This window comes from Quercus suber, unplaced genomic scaffold (genome assembly GCF_002906115.3).
Source record: "Quercus suber isolate HL8 unplaced genomic scaffold, Cork oak 2.0 scaffold_664, whole genome shotgun sequence".
Taxonomy (NCBI): Eukaryota; Viridiplantae; Streptophyta; class Magnoliopsida; order Fagales; family Fagaceae; genus Quercus; species Quercus suber.
Genome location: NW_027070105.1, coordinates 97,263 through 117,657, shown reverse-complemented (window position 1 = coordinate 117,657; position 20,395 = coordinate 97,263). Strand labels below are relative to the sequence as shown.

The 20,395-nt window shown below is 33.9% G+C and overlaps 2 protein-coding genes across 4 annotated transcripts; both read left to right on the top strand.

The window, feature by feature from the left end:
* The first annotated feature begins 68 nt into the window (after window positions 1–68).
* LOC112011038 (anamorsin homolog) lies at window positions 69–6,024 on the top strand. The gene is made up of 8 exons (XM_024043424.2): window positions 69–246; window positions 1,614–1,761; window positions 2,901–3,067; window positions 3,140–3,235; window positions 4,665–4,824; window positions 4,959–5,092; window positions 5,481–5,555; window positions 5,655–6,024. Exons 1-8 carry the CDS (start codon window positions 244–246, stop codon window positions 5,691–5,693), a joined length of 822 nt encoding a protein of 273 aa, XP_023899192.1. The 5' UTR covers window positions 69–243; the 3' UTR covers window positions 5,694–6,024.
* A 2,494-nt stretch (window positions 6,025–8,518) lies between these two features.
* On the top strand, window positions 8,519–19,265 carry LOC112011049 (cyclin-T1-3). Of its 3 annotated transcripts, XR_002882824.2 has the most exons (12): window positions 8,519–8,719; window positions 9,806–10,210; window positions 11,025–11,106; window positions 11,904–12,041; window positions 12,125–12,294; window positions 12,407–12,561; window positions 12,957–13,629; window positions 13,979–14,090; window positions 15,408–15,565; window positions 17,549–17,935; window positions 18,621–18,793; window positions 18,937–19,265. XR_002882824.2 is itself a non-coding variant. In XM_024043442.2 (7 exons), the coding sequence occupies exons 2-7, from the start codon at window positions 10,047–10,049 to the stop codon at window positions 13,526–13,528; spliced, it is 1,281 nt and encodes a 426-aa protein (XP_023899210.1). In that variant the 5' UTR covers window positions 8,519–8,719; window positions 9,806–10,046; the 3' UTR covers window positions 13,529–13,677. The 3 variants fall into 3 exon arrangements, 1 of the variants encoding a protein (XP_023899210.1); XR_002882825.2 differs by lacking the exon at window positions 13,979–14,090; XM_024043442.2 differs by lacking the exons at window positions 13,979–14,090; window positions 15,408–15,565; window positions 17,549–17,935; window positions 18,621–18,793; window positions 18,937–19,265 and having other exon boundaries at window positions 12,957–13,677.
* The last annotated feature ends 1,130 nt before the right edge of the window (window positions 19,266–20,395 follow it).

Here is a 20,395-nt window from a genome sequence, read left to right as displayed (position 1 = left end):
ACATCCACTTAAATCCCTCGTGTCCCAATTTTAAATAAATAAATACTCGTTACAAACGTAACGCCGTCTCTCTTTACAAACACAACTGCCTCAAAATCAAATAGCATTCGCAACTTTTCTAGAGAGAAGAAAAAAAAAAAAAAAAAAGTCGGCAAACAGAAAACTGTTCTTTAATTTTCTTTCCCCAAAATCAAGGCTTTCTCGATTCTTCTTCTTCGTCTTCTGTTCCAAGATCTGATCCATATGGTGAGTCTTATTTATTTTTTTCTTTCTTTACGTCTTAGTTTTTATTTATTTATTTTATTTAATTTTCGCAGATCGAACCGCATTTTCTCTGATCGCCTTTGTTGTTTTTCTTTTTGATTGTTTATAATTTTACTATTATTTTTCTATTGATCTATGTCTCTATTTACTGGAATGCTTTTTTTTTTTTGGAGCATCTTACGCTTTCTTTTTGCGTTAAGAATAATTTCTCATATAATTTAAAATTGTTATATTAGACTCGGTTTCTGTTAGTTTTTGTACATCTAAGCTCAGATGATTGGCAGAGTTTTTGTTGTTGTTGTTGTTAGCTTTGCTTATTTTGTTTATTCATTCGTTTTTATTGTATATGTCTATTATTGTAGGATATATGAAATTGCAAAATTTGAAGCAATCATAGATGACTTACTTTTTTTTTTTTTTTGTTGAAGAAAAGATGATTACATATTAATTCCTTAACTTGGGTGTGCCTGTAATCTGTCTCTTTGTGTAATTTTTGAAGTAAAGCCTAATAAATTTGAGGAACCTTGAACTCTGGTCATTGAACTTTTTCTCTTTGTATCTGTAATTGGTTCTAAAACCCGAGATTGGGTTTCAAGTGATAGTCCAATGGTAATGGCATTTTTGGTGGTGGCCCATGTCTCTAGTTCAAAACCCACCTCCCCAACTATAATGATGCTAAGAGTGGGAAGCTAAAATTAGAAAGGAAAGGAATAAAAGAAAAAAAGTTGAGAGAGAGAGAGAGGGTTATTCAAAAGGACGAGTTTTACCAGCATAATAAGAGATTTTCCAAACCCTAACGCAACCATCCCTCCCCCCTCATTTTCTCCAATTGAAACTTGGCGGCCACCTTGAAGGCTCGCTCGGCTTTTTAAGGTACTATTAACTGTAATTTACAACATTGTTTTTGCTAAAGAAGAGATTGAGGTGGTGTGAACTGAGTGGGGCAATACCCACCACTTATGTATGAGTCCCAGGATGCAACATATGACTTTCATTTTTTAAATTTATTTTCTCCATTTACTTTTCCTATATTCTATTGTAAACTAAGAAAAAAATATCATTTAAATTTTGAAGAGGGAGATGAAATCATATCTGTAATATGAATGATGCGACTATTTTAGGTTTTTTGTTTTCGTGTTGATCATGTGTTCTATATGTATTTAGTTTTCTTTCTTCTTCTTTGTTTATTATCCTTCTTTTTTGTGTTTTAATCATTATTATTGGGTGTCAAAAGTGTCTCTCAAATTCTTATTTGCGAAGTTTACCCAGCATTATTTAACTGTTAAAGAAAGATTGATATTTGATTGGGCAGCTGGACATTTTACATTTTGATATATGGTCTTTTGTAGGATACCACCACAATGAAGGGTAGTCTGCTGGCATTTACAGATGATTCGGTTCTCTCAATTAACGCTGTTTCTACTGCAGTGAGTGAGCTCGGTATTCAAGGGGTTGAACAATGTGATTCTAAAATTATCACTCAAGCATCTTCTTTGAGTATGTCTTTCTTGCCTCTTTTGGGTTTTGTAACAGTGATCTCTGTGCAATTCATATTTCTATAGATGTAAACATAGGGTAATCCATTGAGAGTTGAGTTAGACTGCATTAATTGTGTGCCTATTCATCCAAATTGAGGTTGCTGCTGGGACTGTGTATCTTTTTTCTTATTATTACTGGGTACTAGCCATTCGCTAGATCTAAATATTATAGAAGTAATATCCTTGAAAAAATACACACACTCATCTCTCTCCATTTATGTTATTTAACTTAGCTTTTGCTTCTCTTTTTGACTGTTTCTGCATACCTACAATGTCCATTATACCTTCTATCGCCTTCCTTTCCCTCTCTCTCTCTCTCACTCTCTCTCTCATGGGGGATTGGCATGATTCTTTTTCATTTATCTCTATGATATCAGGAGTGTATTATGATTTGTTACTTTCTTCCCCCTTCTATTTATCCAATAAACAAATGTGTCCTTTTCAATTCTGAATTTAACATACATAATTCTTGCTGAAGTTAGTAATAGATTGTATGAAGGTAGTTTGTGTAGCTTGTAGTCTAGTTATGTGAATTCTTTGTGTATGCATAGAAGCTCTGTGGCTTCAGCCTGATATCTCAGTGATATAGAATTGGGGAGCATAGAATTTTATTTTTCCTACAATAATTTTGAAATTCAAGACCATATTTGGATTGAGCAACTTATATATATATATATATATATATAAACACTTTTATTTTCACAAACTTAACCGGTAATTAGTTTATTCCTTACTTCTTTTCCTCTTAATTTAATTATAGAAATTTTGGATCATGATGATTATTTTTAGCCATTTCTTATGCTTCTTCTTATAGGGAAGTCTTCATGCCATTTATTGTATAATTTCAGTCTTTTCAGATTATAAATAGCTTGGTTTTACAAGCCTCTACTAACAAGATACATAATTTTATAACTTGATTAGCCCTTTTTTTTACCTGACCTTCTTACAGAGTCTTTTAAATTCAAGCCTTTTTTTATTTTTTTTTTAATTTTTTTTTTAATTTTTAATTTTTAATTTTTTAAGAATGCTTCCATAGTAGTTCTAAATCAAATATTCTGTTCTCATTTCTCTTCTGAATATGGTCTTGACTTACAATAGATCAGCTGCCTGTGGAGTCTTCCTCTTTCGAGACTGTTATTTGTATATGTAGATCAGTTGAATTTCCCACTGACCGGTTGTTTGAGGAAATCTTAAGAGTATTGAAGCCTGGTGGGACAATCCTAGTTCATAAGAATCGTCAGTCTACTGTGGGGGAAACAGATAAGGTAATTAGTTTGAAGTTTTGTGATTATATGAAATTAGTTTGAAGTGATAGATTTTAATAGGTTTTCTTACAGATAGCCTCTGCTCTTGAGCGCAAGTTACTGTTGGCGGGTTTCTTAGAAGTGGGAGTTCTCAAATCAACGGTTCCATCAGAAGTCCAGTCTTTTGGGGTAAGTTTCTGTGTCTAAGCCTGTTTAAAGTGGTATTATTTTGTTCTCTACCCCCTCAATGCAACCCTTTCTAAAAATTGGAGATTTTAAGATGTATATATCATATGGTAAGGAATTTGGCTTTGTTTCCAAAACTGATTATAACTGCATAGCTCCGAAGGCCAACTACTTTATTATTCTTTGAGCCGTAGTATATGCAAATCTTATGGTGCTTTGATGCTTGAACTTCAAATGTCTTCCAAAGTAATAAATAGACAGTGAAATCAAAGCCTAATGAAGTTCTTCTATAATTGTTGTGATCTAAATTTATTTGGTTATATTTTCTCATTTTCCCATATGAACCAGCAGTCCATAGGAGTTGCAAGCTGTCAGCCTTTAGCAATAAAAATGACAAATGCCACCTAAAAATCTGCTGAGCAAAATGTTTACCTTTTTCCTCTATGAAATTGGCAGTCCTGCACATTTCATCTCTATAAAGTTTATCTTTTTCCTTGCTCCCAATTTTGAGTTCCTCCAATTCCTTTCCATCTATAAGCAGGATTCAATCACAGTAGAGAATGTCAGATTAACATGGTGCTAACACACAATTCTGCAAATAAATCTATAAGTAAGTTATATCTTAGTAATATAACCCAAATGATCCTCATTTAGAAACTGAATAGATTTTACAGGAAAATATTTTGGATGAGAACATTCACGAATTCTAATAGTTTCTTCTGCAGACTATTAACTTTAGGGACGGACACTGCATTTATTGATTTAAACCATTAAGAGTGAATAAACTTCCTGATAGTTTATCTTCAAAAAACTCCTTATCTTTCTCACCCGTTGACAAAGGTAGACAACTATACAACTGTAATCATTAAACAAAATGTTAAAAGGTCCAAGAGCTTGAAGGTAAACCAGCCATCCTGAGCCTGACCAGCCAAGTGTTGTAAAGTCTCTGTGAGTTGATTACACAAGGTCTTAAAATTAGATCCGAAACCAGAAGAACAAAGAAGCTTTAAGTGGATATGGATAGGATGAGTGAAGAATAAATACCGTATTTATTAATTTTTATCAGCTATTTGTAATTAAGACAAATAAGATGAAGAAGCCCATTTAGTATTTTTGTGCGCAGTTTGTGTAACCCCTTTTCTTTTTGCCACTTGAATGGGAGTTTAATTTATGAAGTTTCTGGACCTCAACACCATGTTTAGTTTCAGTTATAATTTGGGGTGGATGGTTTTGATTATTTTAAAGGTATGTAGGTGGTTCCATCAGGTTGCAGCTACTTTCTAGATGATGAATATGAAAGAATGAATACTTATACCATTTCCTTGATTGAGAGAGAGGTTTATTATTTTCAGTTCTTATTGGATGTGGAGAAGTAAACTTGATTGGGAGGTTTATATTTGTAGTTGATAATTGTCTTCTTCTTTGTTCATAGGTTAAGGCTAAGAAACCTTCGTGGAAGATTGGCTCTTCATTTGCCATAAAAAAGGCCACCAAAACTTTACCCAAAGTCCAGATTGATGATGATTTTGATTTGATTGATGAAGATAGCTTATTAAGTGAAGAGGACTTGAAGAAACCACAGCTACCACAGGGTAAGATATTATAGGAGCCTAAAACAGTTCTCATTATCTTTCTTGAATGGTGTTTGGTTAAGTCTTGGGAGTTCTGATGCCTGCCCCCTACCCCCTTTTTACCTTTCCATGTATTTAACATTATGCTCGTGCAGTTGATGATTGTGAAGTTGGAAGCACTAGGAAAGCTTGCAAAAACTGCACATGTGGAAGGGCTGAAGAAGAGCAGAAAGTACAGTTGGGAGTCACTGCAGAGCAGATCAATAATCCCCAATCAGCATGTGGCAGTGTATGTCTTATATTGCTTGATATGAATTTTAGTGGCTGCATGGAGTGACACTTTTTGGCTGCATATGTTGATTAGCATTTATCTTTAAGACTGATTGAAGTGGCATGCCTGTACATGTAGCTTGTATGCTTTAATGGGGTTGTGCAGAAGTAAACTAATGATACTGGGTTATAGTGGTTTTTTATTTATCAAAACCTTTAGAAGTACAGGATGATCAAAGGACAAAATTTGTAACAGTAGACCTCAAGGGCTCAATGAAAACGTCAAAGCTGTCCTTCATTATGTCATGCATGCAGTTGCTTGTTGCTTGACTGTGCTGGAAATATCTAAATCACCCTTTTTCATAAATGTTACTAACAATGCGCTAAAATTCTTATACAACCTGCAGTGTGGACTGGGGGATGCTTTTCGGTGCAGTACATGCCCTTACAAGGGTCTTCCACCATTCAAGCTTGGCGAGAAGGTACTTAAAATCATAAGCCCTCCCTCCCCATCCTCTCAATTTTAGGATTACGTTTAAGTGAGAAACTAGTGTAAATATTTGACTTATGTCTTTATGCAGGTATCGCTATCTGGGAACTTCCTTGTAGCAGACATATAGGAATGATGTTTCAGATACATTCAAACAGGCTCACCGTTAATGGTTCTGTCTGCATTAACTTATCAAAAAAAAAAAAAAAAAAAGGTTCTGTCTGTATTCATGTTGCTGGCTATAGTTCAATCTTTATTTAGTGCCCCCAAACATTAGAAGTTTTGAGATGTTAGGTTTTGAAGTACTGGCTAGCTTAAGTTTATAGCAGACAAAGACATGCCCTGGTGTGGTTTATGATTGTCGACAATGTCTTAGGCTGTGTTTGTTTCGTGTAAAACGTTTTACGGAAAATATTTATTTTCCGGAAATGCTATTTTCTGGAAAAGGAAAATATTTTTAAGTGTTTGGCTAAATTATGAAAATTGTTGTGGAAAATATTTTCATGTGTTTGGATGTATTCTAAAAATGCTATTTTTCGGAAAATTTTTCACATTTTCTCAGCATCCAAACAAATTTTATTACAAAAAATTTCAACATCACACCCAATTCAACAACAAATTCCGGCAACAAAAACACAACACAACAATAACAACAACAACAACAACAATCAGTTCATCCAAAAAAAAAAAAAAAAAAAAAACAACAACAACAACAACACAACCCAAATTCTCAACAACAACAACAACAATCAGTTCATCCAAAAAAAAAAAAAAAAAAAAAACAACAACAACAACAACACAACGCAAATTCTGGCAACAACAACGCAAATTCCGGCAACAATCCTTGCGGTCAAGCCATTGGGTTCGATCGGATTGTTGCGGTGCGACTCGCTTGGTCTCGCCGGCCACTGGGTTCGATCGGATCGTTGCGGTGCGACTCACTTGGTCTCGCCGGCCACTGGGTTCGATCGGATCGTTGCGGTGCGACTCGCTTGGTCTCGCTGGCGCAGTGTGACTCGTGGGTCTCGCGGTGCGACTCGCTGGGTCTCGCCGACGCGGTGCGACTCGTAGGTCTCGCAGTGCGACTCGTTAGGTCTCGCCGACGCGGTGCGACTGGTGGGTTCGTGGGTCGAAGGTCGCCGGCGATGGACTCTGGGCTTGGAGCGCCGGTTCGTGCTCTCTCTGGGTCGAAGGTTGCTGGGTCTCTCTTCATGCTCTCTTCTCTCTTTTCCGGAAAATTTCATTTGAAGTGAAAATAAGTCCGGAAATCCATTTCACCCGTTTTTGGCATTATTTTCGGTCAACCGGAAATGGTTTTCAGTTTGACCAAATTTGAAGGAACAGCCAAACACCCAATTTTCCGGAAAATAATTTTCGGAAACCGTTTGAAGCCAAAACAAACGGACCTTTAATGAGAAAATAATGACATTTGTTCTGATGACTATTCTTTTTTTCCCTTGTTCCGAGAATTGTTCCTCTAGCAATTATAGTATTGAGATATGCCTCTGAAATACTAATGAAAAAGAAGAGGGTAGAGAGAAAAAATTTGCTTCCTAATTAGATCTTTTTGTGTATAATGTATGGCTACTGAATAATTAGCTCCTGTTATTATTATTATTTTTTTCTGGCTAGAAAAGCTAGATGCGATAGCCTTTAGATGAATGGAAATGAAACACGCCTTAAGAAATCAAACCATTTTAGTGAATCGAAGTAACTTGCTCAGTTTTGAACTTGACAACATGTAGCAAAGTTCATGAAGTAATGTTAGGAAGCAATGCTACACAATGAACTAGTAAGTAAAGTTCCAACTCTCAGTTTTGTTTTGGATATTTCTCAACAGAGAATATAGATCTACCTTTTTTTTTTGTTGGTTTTTGAGACTATAGATTCATTTACCTAACAATGCTACACAACGCAACAATGTAGTTAAAATCTTTTATTTATTTCCTCAAAATATATGGCAAACTTTTATCAATCGGTTTACGGAACTATTTCATATCCTTTGGAAATCGGACATGAACAATATTAGTTCAATTGTTTTCCATTGCATTACACGATGAAGTAAAAAAAAAAAAAAAAAAAAAAACCAAGAAGAGTGGTCTGCATGGCTTTTTTTGTTTTTATTTTTTATATAATTGTTTTCCATTGCATTACACGATGAAGTAAAAAAAAAAAAAAAAAAAAAAACCAAGAAGAGTGGTCTGCATGGCTTTTTTTGTTTTTATTTTTTATATAAGATAGAAATTCTACTATAGTCTAATTTAAATATATATGTGTTCGAGTCTCCCTCCGGGAGACTTAAATCCTGACTCTTGTCACTCACTCCTCACAAGCATTTATATTTATAGAGTAACCATTGCGTTAAGAGTACATCTGCTATTTAAGTGTAGATCAAATCTATATGTGTCGTCATGTTAACCTGCATATTAATCCCAGTAAATATGTGTTAAGTTGTTCACTTAGATTCAGAAAAAAGAAAAAAAAAGGTTGTCCGCATAGATTATAAAATATTTAGAAAACTTCTTTCTTTGTGGCTATAAGGTTTTTATTTATTTATTACTTGGGCTAGTTTATTACTTGAAATTCAAGATAAGAAATTTTACTAGTTGTATTAATTGAAATCACCATTACTCAATACTTGACTAAACATAAAAATAATACACTTTATTTTTTGTTTATAAAAAAAATATAAGGTGCCTAAGCTTTTTTTTTTTTTTTGAATAGCATATAAGAACCTACTTATAAAGGGATTTTCATATAAAAAATATATATATTTTAACAAAAAAAGGATAATGCTTAAATATAAAGTTTAAAAATTTTAATTGCATAAATAATCACAAATCCTTAGTTTACTTAAATTAAACTTTAAGTTGTAATACTTTAATCAAGAAAAAATTACACTTTAAGTCACTAACCGACCAACCCTCCTTCGATAAAAAGGGTTAGAACTTAGAACTTAGAAGACCTACAGTTACTTGACTTATTAGTTGACTCTCTTTCTCTCTCTCTCTCACAAACGGTAACTTAGGAACCAAGGACTTCACCCAAAAGCCCAAAAAAGAAAATTAAAATTTTTTTTGATTTAAAAAAATTAGGGTTTTGTGCTCCAAATCCGATATTTAGTATTTCGGTTCCCTCAGCCTCGGCGCCTCACAGGTACTATTTTCTTCTCTCAATCTTTCTTTGCGTTTGGTTTCTCAGAAAATTTTCAATAATTAATAGAAGGAAATTTGGGTAATTGCAAGTTTTTTTTTTTTAATTAAAATTATTTCCTGTGATTTATTGGTTCTGAACACTGAATCCGAGTGAAGCTGAATTAAAATTGATACAATTTTCTATTCCAATTATATATTTCGGTGTTCGTATAATTTCTGAATTACGCGCTTTTGACTATATATATATATATATATATAAATATATATTTATTAATATTATTATTTTCTCTTTTTCGCACTTATTGAATTTAAATGCCTTGGAATCGTCGGTATTATAGGTTTTGTTTTTGTTTTTCTTAATTTAATATGAGGAGCTGTTTGGTTCGTTCGTTGTGATTTTGATTTTGATTTTTTTTTTTTTTCATATTTTTCCTGGGTCAGAATTCTTGAATTCCATTAACCCTATGTGTGTGTGGACATTTATGAATCAAAATTGATTACTTTATTTGGTTACTAGAAAAGAATTCATGTTGGATTTTGCTTTCTTCTTTTTTTTTTTGTGTGTGAATTTTCAAATGTTTGAATCTGGTATAGGCCAATGCCAATAAATTCTAGGGTTTTATAGCTACTTGATAGTGTTTTTCTTCAACAATCTATTTTTTTGTTTGTTTGTTTTTTGGTGGGGTTTTATTATATTTGATTTATGGATTTGTATTATTCCTACAAGATTGAATTCATAATTTGTATGCCGTGATCATATTGATTAGTATGAACATTTTTTCTTGTTTAAAATCATGTGATTTGGCATTTGAAATTAACAATCCGGGCTTTTGAATATTCAATGGTAAATGTTAAAATTTTTGGGATGTCACTTAACTTTGTCGGGTAAATAGTTATGGAATATATGTTGGTTATCTTTTGGATGTTGTGCATGTAGATGGCAGAGTATGTTAATATGTTTGATCTTTTCTATTAGTACAACTACACATTTTTTCGAGCTCCTCAGGAACTTATTTCCTAGTTGATTTTTCTTTATTTAATTGATATATCATTTTCACCTTTGTTTTTTTTTTTTTTTTCTCTGCAGGTGATTAATTTCTGAGGGAAAGTTTCTAACAAGCACCAGTAGTTCAGTTGTCAGTTGTCACATTTTTTTATTATTATACATTTTTAAGTGGGAGAGGAGGGGGAGTTGACCTTGGACATTTCCATTGGAAACACCAGGCAACACCATTGAGCTACAAGGCTCTTGGTGTCACTTTGGAATTCTTTGGATCTTCTTCCATTGAGAAGTTTTTTATCAGCAGGGGATCTCAAGAATTTGCAATATGACAGAAGAGGCTCCAAGCTATACACGAAAGTGGTATTTCAGTAGAAAAGAAATTGAAGATCAATCCCCTTCCAGGAAGGATGGAATTGATTTCAAGTATGAGTCACACTTGCGGGAGTCATATTGCCAATTTCTTCAGAAGCTTGGCAAGAAGATTAATGTGTAAGCTTATGTTCTGATTTATATTATTAATGGCATCTTAGACCTAGTATTGCCAAAAAATTTAGGTTTCTGTTATTTTTAAACATGTTCTTTTGCTGAGTCACGAGGCTTCCAATTGAATTTATTACATGCCGTTCTTAGTGATTGTGTTTTGTTCTTATAAGTGATGGTCATGTCATCTACGTCCCCCTCTAGTTTTAATACAAATTATGCCTTTGTTTAAAAATGCCTATGTGAATTAGATGTTGATTTATATTTGTGCTGTTCCACATACCTGGTTTAAGGTTCGCTATATATCAGCCAATGTTGCATACTCTTAGACTTGTAATGTTTGGAGCATGCATCTGGTTGTTGATTGGACCCATGATACAGCTGTCTACTTGTTTATGAATGGTTATCTGAATAACACCTTTTTGTTCCTTTTACTCGTTCAAAAATCCATTAGTGTTCTCCAAGATAAGGGTTTTGGAAAAGATTGAACACCTCTTTGACTAGATCTAGTCATTTTTTGCTTCAATATGCTTTGTTCTCCAAGATAGGAGCAGTAAGCTTTTGAAATGAATGACTTGTTACTGTGACTTCTCCAAAAGGCCCCTTAAAGTGTCTCCAATTATATACCCTTCTGAATTGCCTTGTTATATGTGTTGCGGTGCTATTTACTGTGAACTTCTTGTCCTCATAATGTATTAATTACACTGGATACAATGTAGTTGATTATTCCCTTCATATGTAGTAGCGTCTTAGATGATTGTGTGCCATCAATTTATGGCATGATATTCACCCACGATAGTGATTGATGCTGTCTGCCTTTCAGGCCTCAGGTGACCATAGCAGGTGGAATGCTGTTGTGCCATCGGTTTTATATACGTCAATCTCATGCTAAGAATGATTGGCAGGTAGACATTTTTATATTGCTTTACTTTTTCTTTTCCTTTTTTGATAAGCCATTTTATATTGCTTTACTATCTTTATGACTAAAATGCGTCAGACCAGGAAGTTGTAATTTTTGTTCTTGTGATGAACATTCTTAGAATATATATTTGTGTGTGGGTGTGTGTGTGTGTGTGTGTGTGTGTATAAATGAAAAAAAGAAAAAGAAAAAAGAATCCAATAAGAAGATTTTCAACTATTTCAACTGAAAGGGGAAATTCAAATGCTTTGTAGATAACTCCCCCTGTTTCATTCCTGCCCAAATCACCCGAACTCCCTTAACTTATAGACGCTCAGTTATCTGCAATTGGATCAGTAAACAACATGGAAGGATAGATGGAGAAATTAGTTAGAAGACAAACACAAGGAGGATTATGGATCTTTTTTTATTTCCTTTGCTTACTACAGTTAGTGTGCTTGTGCTGTAGTTTATTCTTGCTTGTTTTATCCCTATGGTAAAGTTTTGCATGGTGAGATGGGTTTCATAGTTTATGAGGCACGTCAGCAAAATCTGATTAGTTCTTAAAACAGGATATGCGTATCTGTGCTGTTTTGTTATATTTTAAATTATGTCATATACATATACTCTTAAAGAGTAAATAATTTTAAATATTCTTGAAAATTGATATGGTTCCAAAATTCTATGATAATTTTCTTCTTAGTGAATCTAGCTTGTCTTGGCATGCCAAATGTGGAAGTTTGAAAAGATTTGCTTATCTATTAGTTATATTTATCGCTTAAACTTGGTAGTGCCATGTTACAGACAATTGCAACTGCAAGCATGTTTCTTGCTTCCAAAATGGAGGAGACACCACGATTCCTGAAGGATGTCGTTATTGCGGGTTATGAGTTGATGTATGAATGGGACAATTTAGCCCAGCAAAGAATAAAGAAACAAAGTGTAAGTAGAAATGCCCATTCTTCATTTTGACTTTCTATATTTGCCATGATTATGATTTCTTATTTCCCACTTTGTGCTTGTAGGAGGTTTTTGATAAGCAGAAGGAATTAATCTTACTTGGGGAGAGACTTCTCTTGTCAACAATTGCATTTGATCTCGATAGTCAACTTCCATACAAGCCTCTTGTTGCAGCACTAAAGACATTGGAGCTGTCTGACCTTTCTAAAGTAGCATGGAATTTTGTGAATGATTCGTAAGAATTAGTTCTCTCATCATATTCTTGGTGTACGGCATAGCATAGATGTGAATCAGGGTATTTATAGATCTTTTGGATAATTAAAGTCTCCTGTGAATGTAATGTGTAGGCTTCGGACGACATTGTGCTTGCAGTATAAACCTCATTATATTGCTGCTGGTTCCATCTTCCTTGCTGCCACTGTTTTACAAAATATGGAGCTGCTTACAAAGAAGAGAAAGGTTTGGTGGCTGGAGTTTGAAGTAGCACCGAAACAGTTAAAAGGTTTGTCATGATATATCTCAAAATAATTTGTACTTAAATATCATGAATTATGACTTGTGTGGATTGAAATCAGCTGCATGTTAGTTTTTCTACTATGTAATCTGGACCTAGGAGATATATTTAATGAAAACCAGAAGACCGTTTGTAAGAGTTATGGTTGATGCCTGACAATGTATTTGAGTTTCCTGTCCTGTTTTATTTCTTTGTTTGTTTGTTTGTTTTTCCCTCCCTCTAAAGCATGGATGATGTGGTTTAATTGTAGTCTCTTCTTCTAGTGTACTGGTTGGTTGAATTGCTGTGTCATTGTTTTCAACTTTCTCCTCTCTGGTTTTATTGGCGGTTGGATTGTTAAATTCTTCAGATAGTCTTTTTAACTTTATGAATCCTTTCATCAGAGGTCATCCAGCAGATGATGCTTAAGTTGTTAAAGCAAGACCAAAAAAAAGCACCACGAACTGCATGTGGGAGGAACACTCAATCTGAAGCTTTAGCTCAAAAGTCAGTGGTTAGTAGCAATCAAACATGCATTTCAAGTGGATCAACTTCTGATTGCCATTCTAGCCATGGAACCCTGGTGGAGGCTGGAGGTGTAAAGTCTAATAGTAGCCTGAATCAGGAAAAAGTTGACAACTGTCTTAGTGTGAAAGAAGCTTTACCATGTCAGATGAGTGATGGTGGCAGTGCTAGTAGTGTTGTTGAGGATGGTGATGGTCAGATCGAGCCACAAAGAGTGGAGTCTGATTGCAACTCGAGCTATAAGATTGTTTCTGTTCATAATAACCATACGAAGATTGACACTAACAGGATCAGAGAGGCAATTAAAAGGAGACGTGACACAGCAGCAAACAAGAAGTTTGTAGAAGAGGTAAATGCTGAGATAGATAGTGAAGCCTGGATAGAGAGAGAGCTGGAACATGGAATAGAGCTAGAGTATTCTTCTTCAATAAAAAAACAAAGGAAGATGTGAGCTTTTGAACTTAAATTGGAGTTTCATGCCACTACAGACATCTTGCTCTGTGTGTTGCGTGTGTGTGTCCTTTGACAGAGAAAGGGGTTTCCAACACATTTGTAAGTTATATTCAATTGACTATATATCATTTCAGTTCATTTTTTAAATGATCATAGTGCTTCTTAGTTAAACGCACCAATACTTGCATATTTATTAGTATTACTAACATAGGCTATATGTATATATTTTTGTGTAATTGCTAAATAACTAACAAATCCGCATTTATAAGGGGTAGCGGCTATACTTCTTTGGTACCCTAGTGCTTTTTTCCTTACTAAAAAAAGTTAAGATTTAATTAAAGGCTGTTAGACATTTGTAGCGATTGATTTATTTTGTCATGGGGAAATGATTTTATCATCTGTTTTTTTTTTTGGGGGTTCATTCTCAATGTAACTTGGAATGTCACAGGTATTGCTGCTTCTTTTAGTAGGAGAGTCAAGGCTATATTTCTAGTATAATACAAGGATGTTGGGGAAAATGACAAATCTGATATCTCTTTACAAACTTCTATATACATGAGGTAATGTGTGCCGCAGTAGTTTATGATATTGCTAAATCTTTTAAATACTAGAAAATCACACCATCTATCAAAATTCAGTGCAGGATACTTCTAGTTTAAGGTTTAGGATTTTGAATACTTGGGTTCTTAAACGTTAGTATGCTCTTGGGCCCTAAACTGTGCCCGTGAGATGTTGCAATTTCAGGGCTTAGGTTAGGGCCAGCCTTGGTTTGAAAATTATTTCTTGTCCTGGACTCGATTAGCACAAATCAGTATTAATTTTTTATTTGGACCCAAGATAAATAAATAAGGGCAAGACTTAAGTACAGTTCTTAGGTATTGTTCCTTAGGTTCTCATCTTAAGATTTTGCTGTGAATTTTTTCTCATGGGATAGAAGTGTATTTTTTTAGTTAAGTAGTTACATGACAGAATTTTAAGATGAGAACTTAAGGAACAACATCTAAGATACTGTACATATGCGCTTCAAGCCCCAAAAAAGGACTAAATATGTACACAACTTAAAACCACTTGCGATGGACCAATCAGGCCTTCTTGCTACATGATATACAATATATATATATATATATATAAGATGCATCTTTAACATTTTATGGATCGCTAGTTTCATTTGAATTTTCCAATGGCAATTGCAATAATGTCGATTTTTCATCAATTAGGTTTTGATTTCATGAACTGAATTCAGATTAAGCACCATTTGTTTACTCCACAAGCGCATAAAGGAGTAGCAAGAAGGATGAGGGACTTAAATTATTTTTTATTTTTTCAAGCAAGTATTTTTAGCAAAGAAAGGACCGGGCATGTGAAAAAGAAGGAAGCAAATGGACATAAGCCCAATTTTTAAGCCCACTTAAACAACTTTGATATTAATGGTTGAAATGCAATGGCCCAATGAATGCATTAATGGTCCTTCCGGGTTTAGAAAAATTCTTTAGACATTAAATTAATGAATAACCCATTTTCTTGGTAATATATCAAATTAATCTAGTGTGCTACGATTAGGCCCAGGCAAAGCCCACTTCTGGGTTTGGCCCACCAATCCTTTGGATTAAAACCTTTAGATATTGTATCGAACTGAAGCCCCCCCAAAAAAAAAACCAAAAAAAAACCCCAATTAGTCTGTTTAACCGATTGGAATCTGAATTGATCCTCATTTTATTTTCTCGATTCAGCTAGTAATATTTTTAATTATAAAAAAAAAAATACAACGCTTGTATTTTTTTTTCCTTAATTTTTTATTCATAAAATAGTATTTAATTAATTAATACACAATTAAACATCAACAATCTAATTTAGTTTGTAATCACATTGTTCCACAGTTTACGTCATGTTAAATCTGGATCCACCAAAACAAGTGTGCTGACCAAGAAAAGAGAGTCAACGCAAATTGAAGATGTTCTCATCAAACCCTAGTACGGCCTTAGGGTTTCACATGAATCACCGACCTTTTACATTCATGGATTCCATTAGCCTCCAGGTACGTACCACGTTATCATATATATATAATAATACTTTTTATTTCCTGTGATTATAAAATTCCTGTGAATCTTGGTAATAGTGGTGTTTTTTTTTTTTTTTTTTGTTTGTTTTTTGATGAGCATCTTGGTAATAGTGGTAACCATGTATATACGCTATGTTTGATATAAAACATTAATGAATGTTACTGCCTATGTTGTATCTTTCTAGATCACGTACGTAGTGTTACTTGTGTATATATGTCACAAATTCACAATGTTTGGCTATTTCTGCTTGTTTATGATGATAATGTTACTTATAATTACACCTATGTTATCCTTTTTGACTTGTTCAAAATCTTCTTTGGTTCCATCATCACAATCGAGTCCCTCAGCCTTTGAATTGATTAGATAGTATCTTTTATTAAGCTACTACTTCTGAAGTCATCTTCATCATAGTCTTTTGCTCCGGGGAATCAATTATCGGTCTTTAAAATGAGCGATTTCTTTAGCATTCTTCTCCATATATATCTAGAATGGCCTTACTATCTTAGCATTGTTGCATCTGGTGCTATTTGCTGTGATCGTTGCAATTGGGTACAAGATATCTCTCTTTCCCTCTTAGTTTACTGCACCTCACGTTAATTACATGTCGATGATTTATAGCATGTATAATATTTATTCACTATAAGGCTTCATGATGTATATTTGCATGTGCATTTCAATGCAATGGTGCTATTTCACATACACTTGCAATTGTGAGCATGTTTGTTGCTTGCAAAATAGAGTTAACACCATGCTTGCTGAAGGATGATGTTGTTGTGGCTTGTGAGAAGATGTACATATGGGAATCCTTTAGATCCAGTATCCACAGAGAATAATAAGAAAGAGTATGCAGGCTTTGTCATGATTGCTTCTGTCACTCAATGCTTGTAGGAGTTTAACAATAAATCTTGGTTGGGGAGACACTTTTATTGTTAAAAAGTGCTTTTGATCTTGATATTCAACTTCTCCACAAGCATCTTGATTTCAATGTCTGCTGAAGTAGCGTTGATTTTGTTAGGGATTGGTAAGACTAGTTGTTCTCAATTTTCTGGTAAATGGCATATTGTTAATGTAATTTTGGACATTTTAAACTTCTTTTGAATAATTAATTTTCCTTGTTGATGGATCTTGTGGGATTTGTACAACCTTGTGCTTGCAGTTGAAACCCCAATATGTTGTGCCCGGCTGAGAAAGGAAAGGATTGGTGGCTGTAGTTTGATATTACACTGAAATAGTTAAAAGTTTATTAATATATATATATATATATATGCATACTTCTTTTTTGTGTGGTGATTATGAATTGTGGATTTAAGTTAGCTGCATGTTAGTAAAAAATGACATGTTGATTATGGAGGTGGCAAACAGGTAAAACCTCCTAAGAAATTGTACCTAATTTTGTTTGTATTAAAGAGTATCACATCAAAAGCTATTTGGAAGTTTTTCCCTTAGTAGAGAGTATGATTTTAGATAGGGTAGAATGATACAAAAGAATTCATGTGGTTGATCTCGATTGGTTTGTTGAGGATTTATACTCGATCCCATAAGTTTTGAGATTAAGACTTTATTGTTGTTGTAAATCAAAAGGAAGGTTGATGGTTTAGTTTAGATTGGTTTGTATGTTTTTGTTTTTTAATCTTGTATACATGTTGCTTTGATTGAGTTGGATCCATGTGTTTGTGAATGTTTGTGTTCACCCTTCCTTGTTCCCATATGCCACATAATGATTTCTCTTTTTGGTGTAGGAGTGATATCCCAAAATTCTTTATTTGATGACAAGACTTTATTAGTTTAGTTAATTGGAACTTACAATTTCGTTGTCTTGTTGGTAGTTGGGTTGTTTCTATTCCTTACTAACTTTATCAGTTTAGTTAATTGGAACCTACCATTTCGTTGTCTTGTTGGTAGTTGGGTTGTTTGTATTCCTTACTAACTATTCTAGCTTCCTTTATGAAATCTTTCAGAGGTCATCCAGCAGATATTAGGCTGTTACTGAAAAGAAGCTTTTTCATGTTGTTGAGATTGGTGATGATGACATCAAACCAAAAACAGGGGAATTTGATAGGAACTCAAGCTATAAGATTTTTTCTATTCATACCAACTGTAGCAAGATTGAAACTAACTAGATTCGAGAGGCATTGCAATGAGATGTGATAAGGCTGCAATAAGGAGTTTGTGGAAGCCATAAATGCTGGCTTAGATAGTGAAGCCAAGGTAGAGATAGAGACGGAAATGGAATAGAGCTTCAATATTCTCCTCCAAAGCCCAATGTGTTGTTAACTTTATAACTTGAACGGGAGTTACACCACTACTGCACTACAGGCATGTTGCTCAGCAATTCTACGAACTTTGTGAGTACTAAATAAACTTAATATTATTCGAGTTATTTTTTATATGATCCTATTGCTGCGTTATATATAGTCCAAAATTTCTACATTACCATTATTAACATCTTACATTCTTAGGTTTATTTTTGTGCCATTGTTGAATAATTTACGACACCCCGTCAATTGTTTGTGTGTGTGTGAGAGAGAGACATTTTAGAATCAAACCCGACAAAACCCTTCTTGTCTGCTCTCCACGTAATTCTTGGCACCTTAATAAAATAAAATTAGCCCAAACAAAAAAAAGAAAAAAAGAAAAAAAAGAAGAAGAAGCAAACAAACAAACAAAATCCCCTTATATCAAAGGAAAAAGTTTACCTTCAATTCACTTGGATAAAACCATTCACTTGATAGTAAGTTGTTTTTATAATAATAAGTAAAATCAAGAATAATAATCAAACTGGGGGAGCTTAGCTTGCCAGGATGGCTTTGTAATTACACATTACATATTTATTGGGTAATACGACTTGTTTAAATAATACTCATTGATGGTTTTTCTCAAATCAGTTTGGAAGAAAACTATGTCCTATATCAAATATCTATTGATTTATTAAAAAAAAAAAACCTATACTAGTTGAATAGAAGAGTGTTAGAGGATGTGATCCACTAGCCTATTACTTGATGATCTCCTCGGCTTCACCTTTTCATGCAGTTGTCTACCATTGGAGTTCCAACGGTCCAAGCTCTCAACTCAACCATGAGCCGCCCTGATTTTCCAATGTCAGGCACTAGTGATCACCAACGGTCTAAGGTTCATTCCATGTTGACATTGCCTCACCGCCCAATCCGCTCCACTCCATGACAGCATGCTTCAACGTCATTCTGGTATGTCTTAGACTCTCAGCATCTCTCCTTTTCTTAGACCTGACTTCATTTTCTTTGACTCCTCTCTCTTAGATTGCATCTCTTTATCTCTTTATGTTAATATATATATATATATATGTTTTGATGACGGGAACCTCTTCAAGGCAAACCCTTTGGACTCACCCTTGTCGAGTAAACCTCGAATGCACAATGCCACCTGCAAAAACTGTTCCTAAGGTATCTCAAGACTCAATTTCGGGACTTTGAGGGAGCACACCCAAGGCCTACCAATCGAGCTAACCTTGTGTGGGCAACCCACTTTTATATATTCATCTCTCTTTAGTCTTTATTTTGTATCAAATCTAATTTTTTTTCTTTTCTTTTTTAACTCCATAATTTGCTCCTGTTAATATGAATAATGAATTATTTACTCTTTTCCAACATATTCATAAACATACATAGTAACATGGATATAATATTATAGCTTAAGACATGTGTACTTTGATTTATGTGAAAATAGGTCACCTATGTTTCCTTCAATAGTTTATAGGATTGAGAGGAAATACAACTTCTAAAATTTATCCATAAATGGTAAATATTTAAAGTTTAGTATACTACGTACATATAACTAAAAACTAACTCACCTAACCCATCAATCCATCAAGTCAAGAAAGGTAAATTTTCAACTAACTTGTTGGTTTTGGAGGTTGGTGAGTCCACAACGATTTGAAACTTTTCCAACCTGCCGTGGATTGGTTGAAAAACTTTCTTTTAATCTGCCCGTTTCGAACTATGCATATAGTCCTAATTGAATTTGATTCTAAAAAATTTTTGTGCCTCTCAAAAATCTAGAGTTGGGCTAAATAAATAACTCTATTGCATGCTCCCTAAGTTGATGATTTAATTCCTTTAAATTTGAATCTAAACTATTGTAGCTTAAAAAAAATTTTTACTCGATAATGATGCTCAATTGTAAAGTCATATTGTTAATGATGATCTTGAGTTCGTCTCTCGCATAATGAGCATTCATATTTGAAATATTTATGTTACGTGCCCCACAAAATGATTGTAAGTCATCTTGTCCATCATCTAAGAATTTTTGTTCAAGTGTTTTAGTAGATGAAACAAGATGCATGACATTAAAAATTTCTTGGGACTGAAAATTGTACAAATTGATAAAGTAAATCAATGATCTCTATATTGTCTTTCATGAAATGCAAGACCAAACAAATTCAAACAAAGTCAATGACTCATAAGTTGAGTATACTTCTCTCTGCAGTTATCAAGGAGTTGTTTCTTCATCAATGATTTTGCATAAAATCACACATATTGCACTAAACATCTTTATTAGGCTAAAAAGTAAAAACCGATCTAAAATGTGAACTCATGAGTATCTCTAGCTTGTTGTAAAGGGCCAACTTAATTAAGTCTTATTTCTAGTCTTGAGCTCATCATAGTAAATTATATGTACAACTTCTATTGTTTTGAAAACTTTCAATTGCTAGTTATGCTTACATGAAGCAACAATATTGATAAATTGAAATAAATTTAGTAAAACAAAATAATGAATGAAGATAACTTATTTTGACGTTGCTACTAATTTCAATTACTAATGATGTGCAA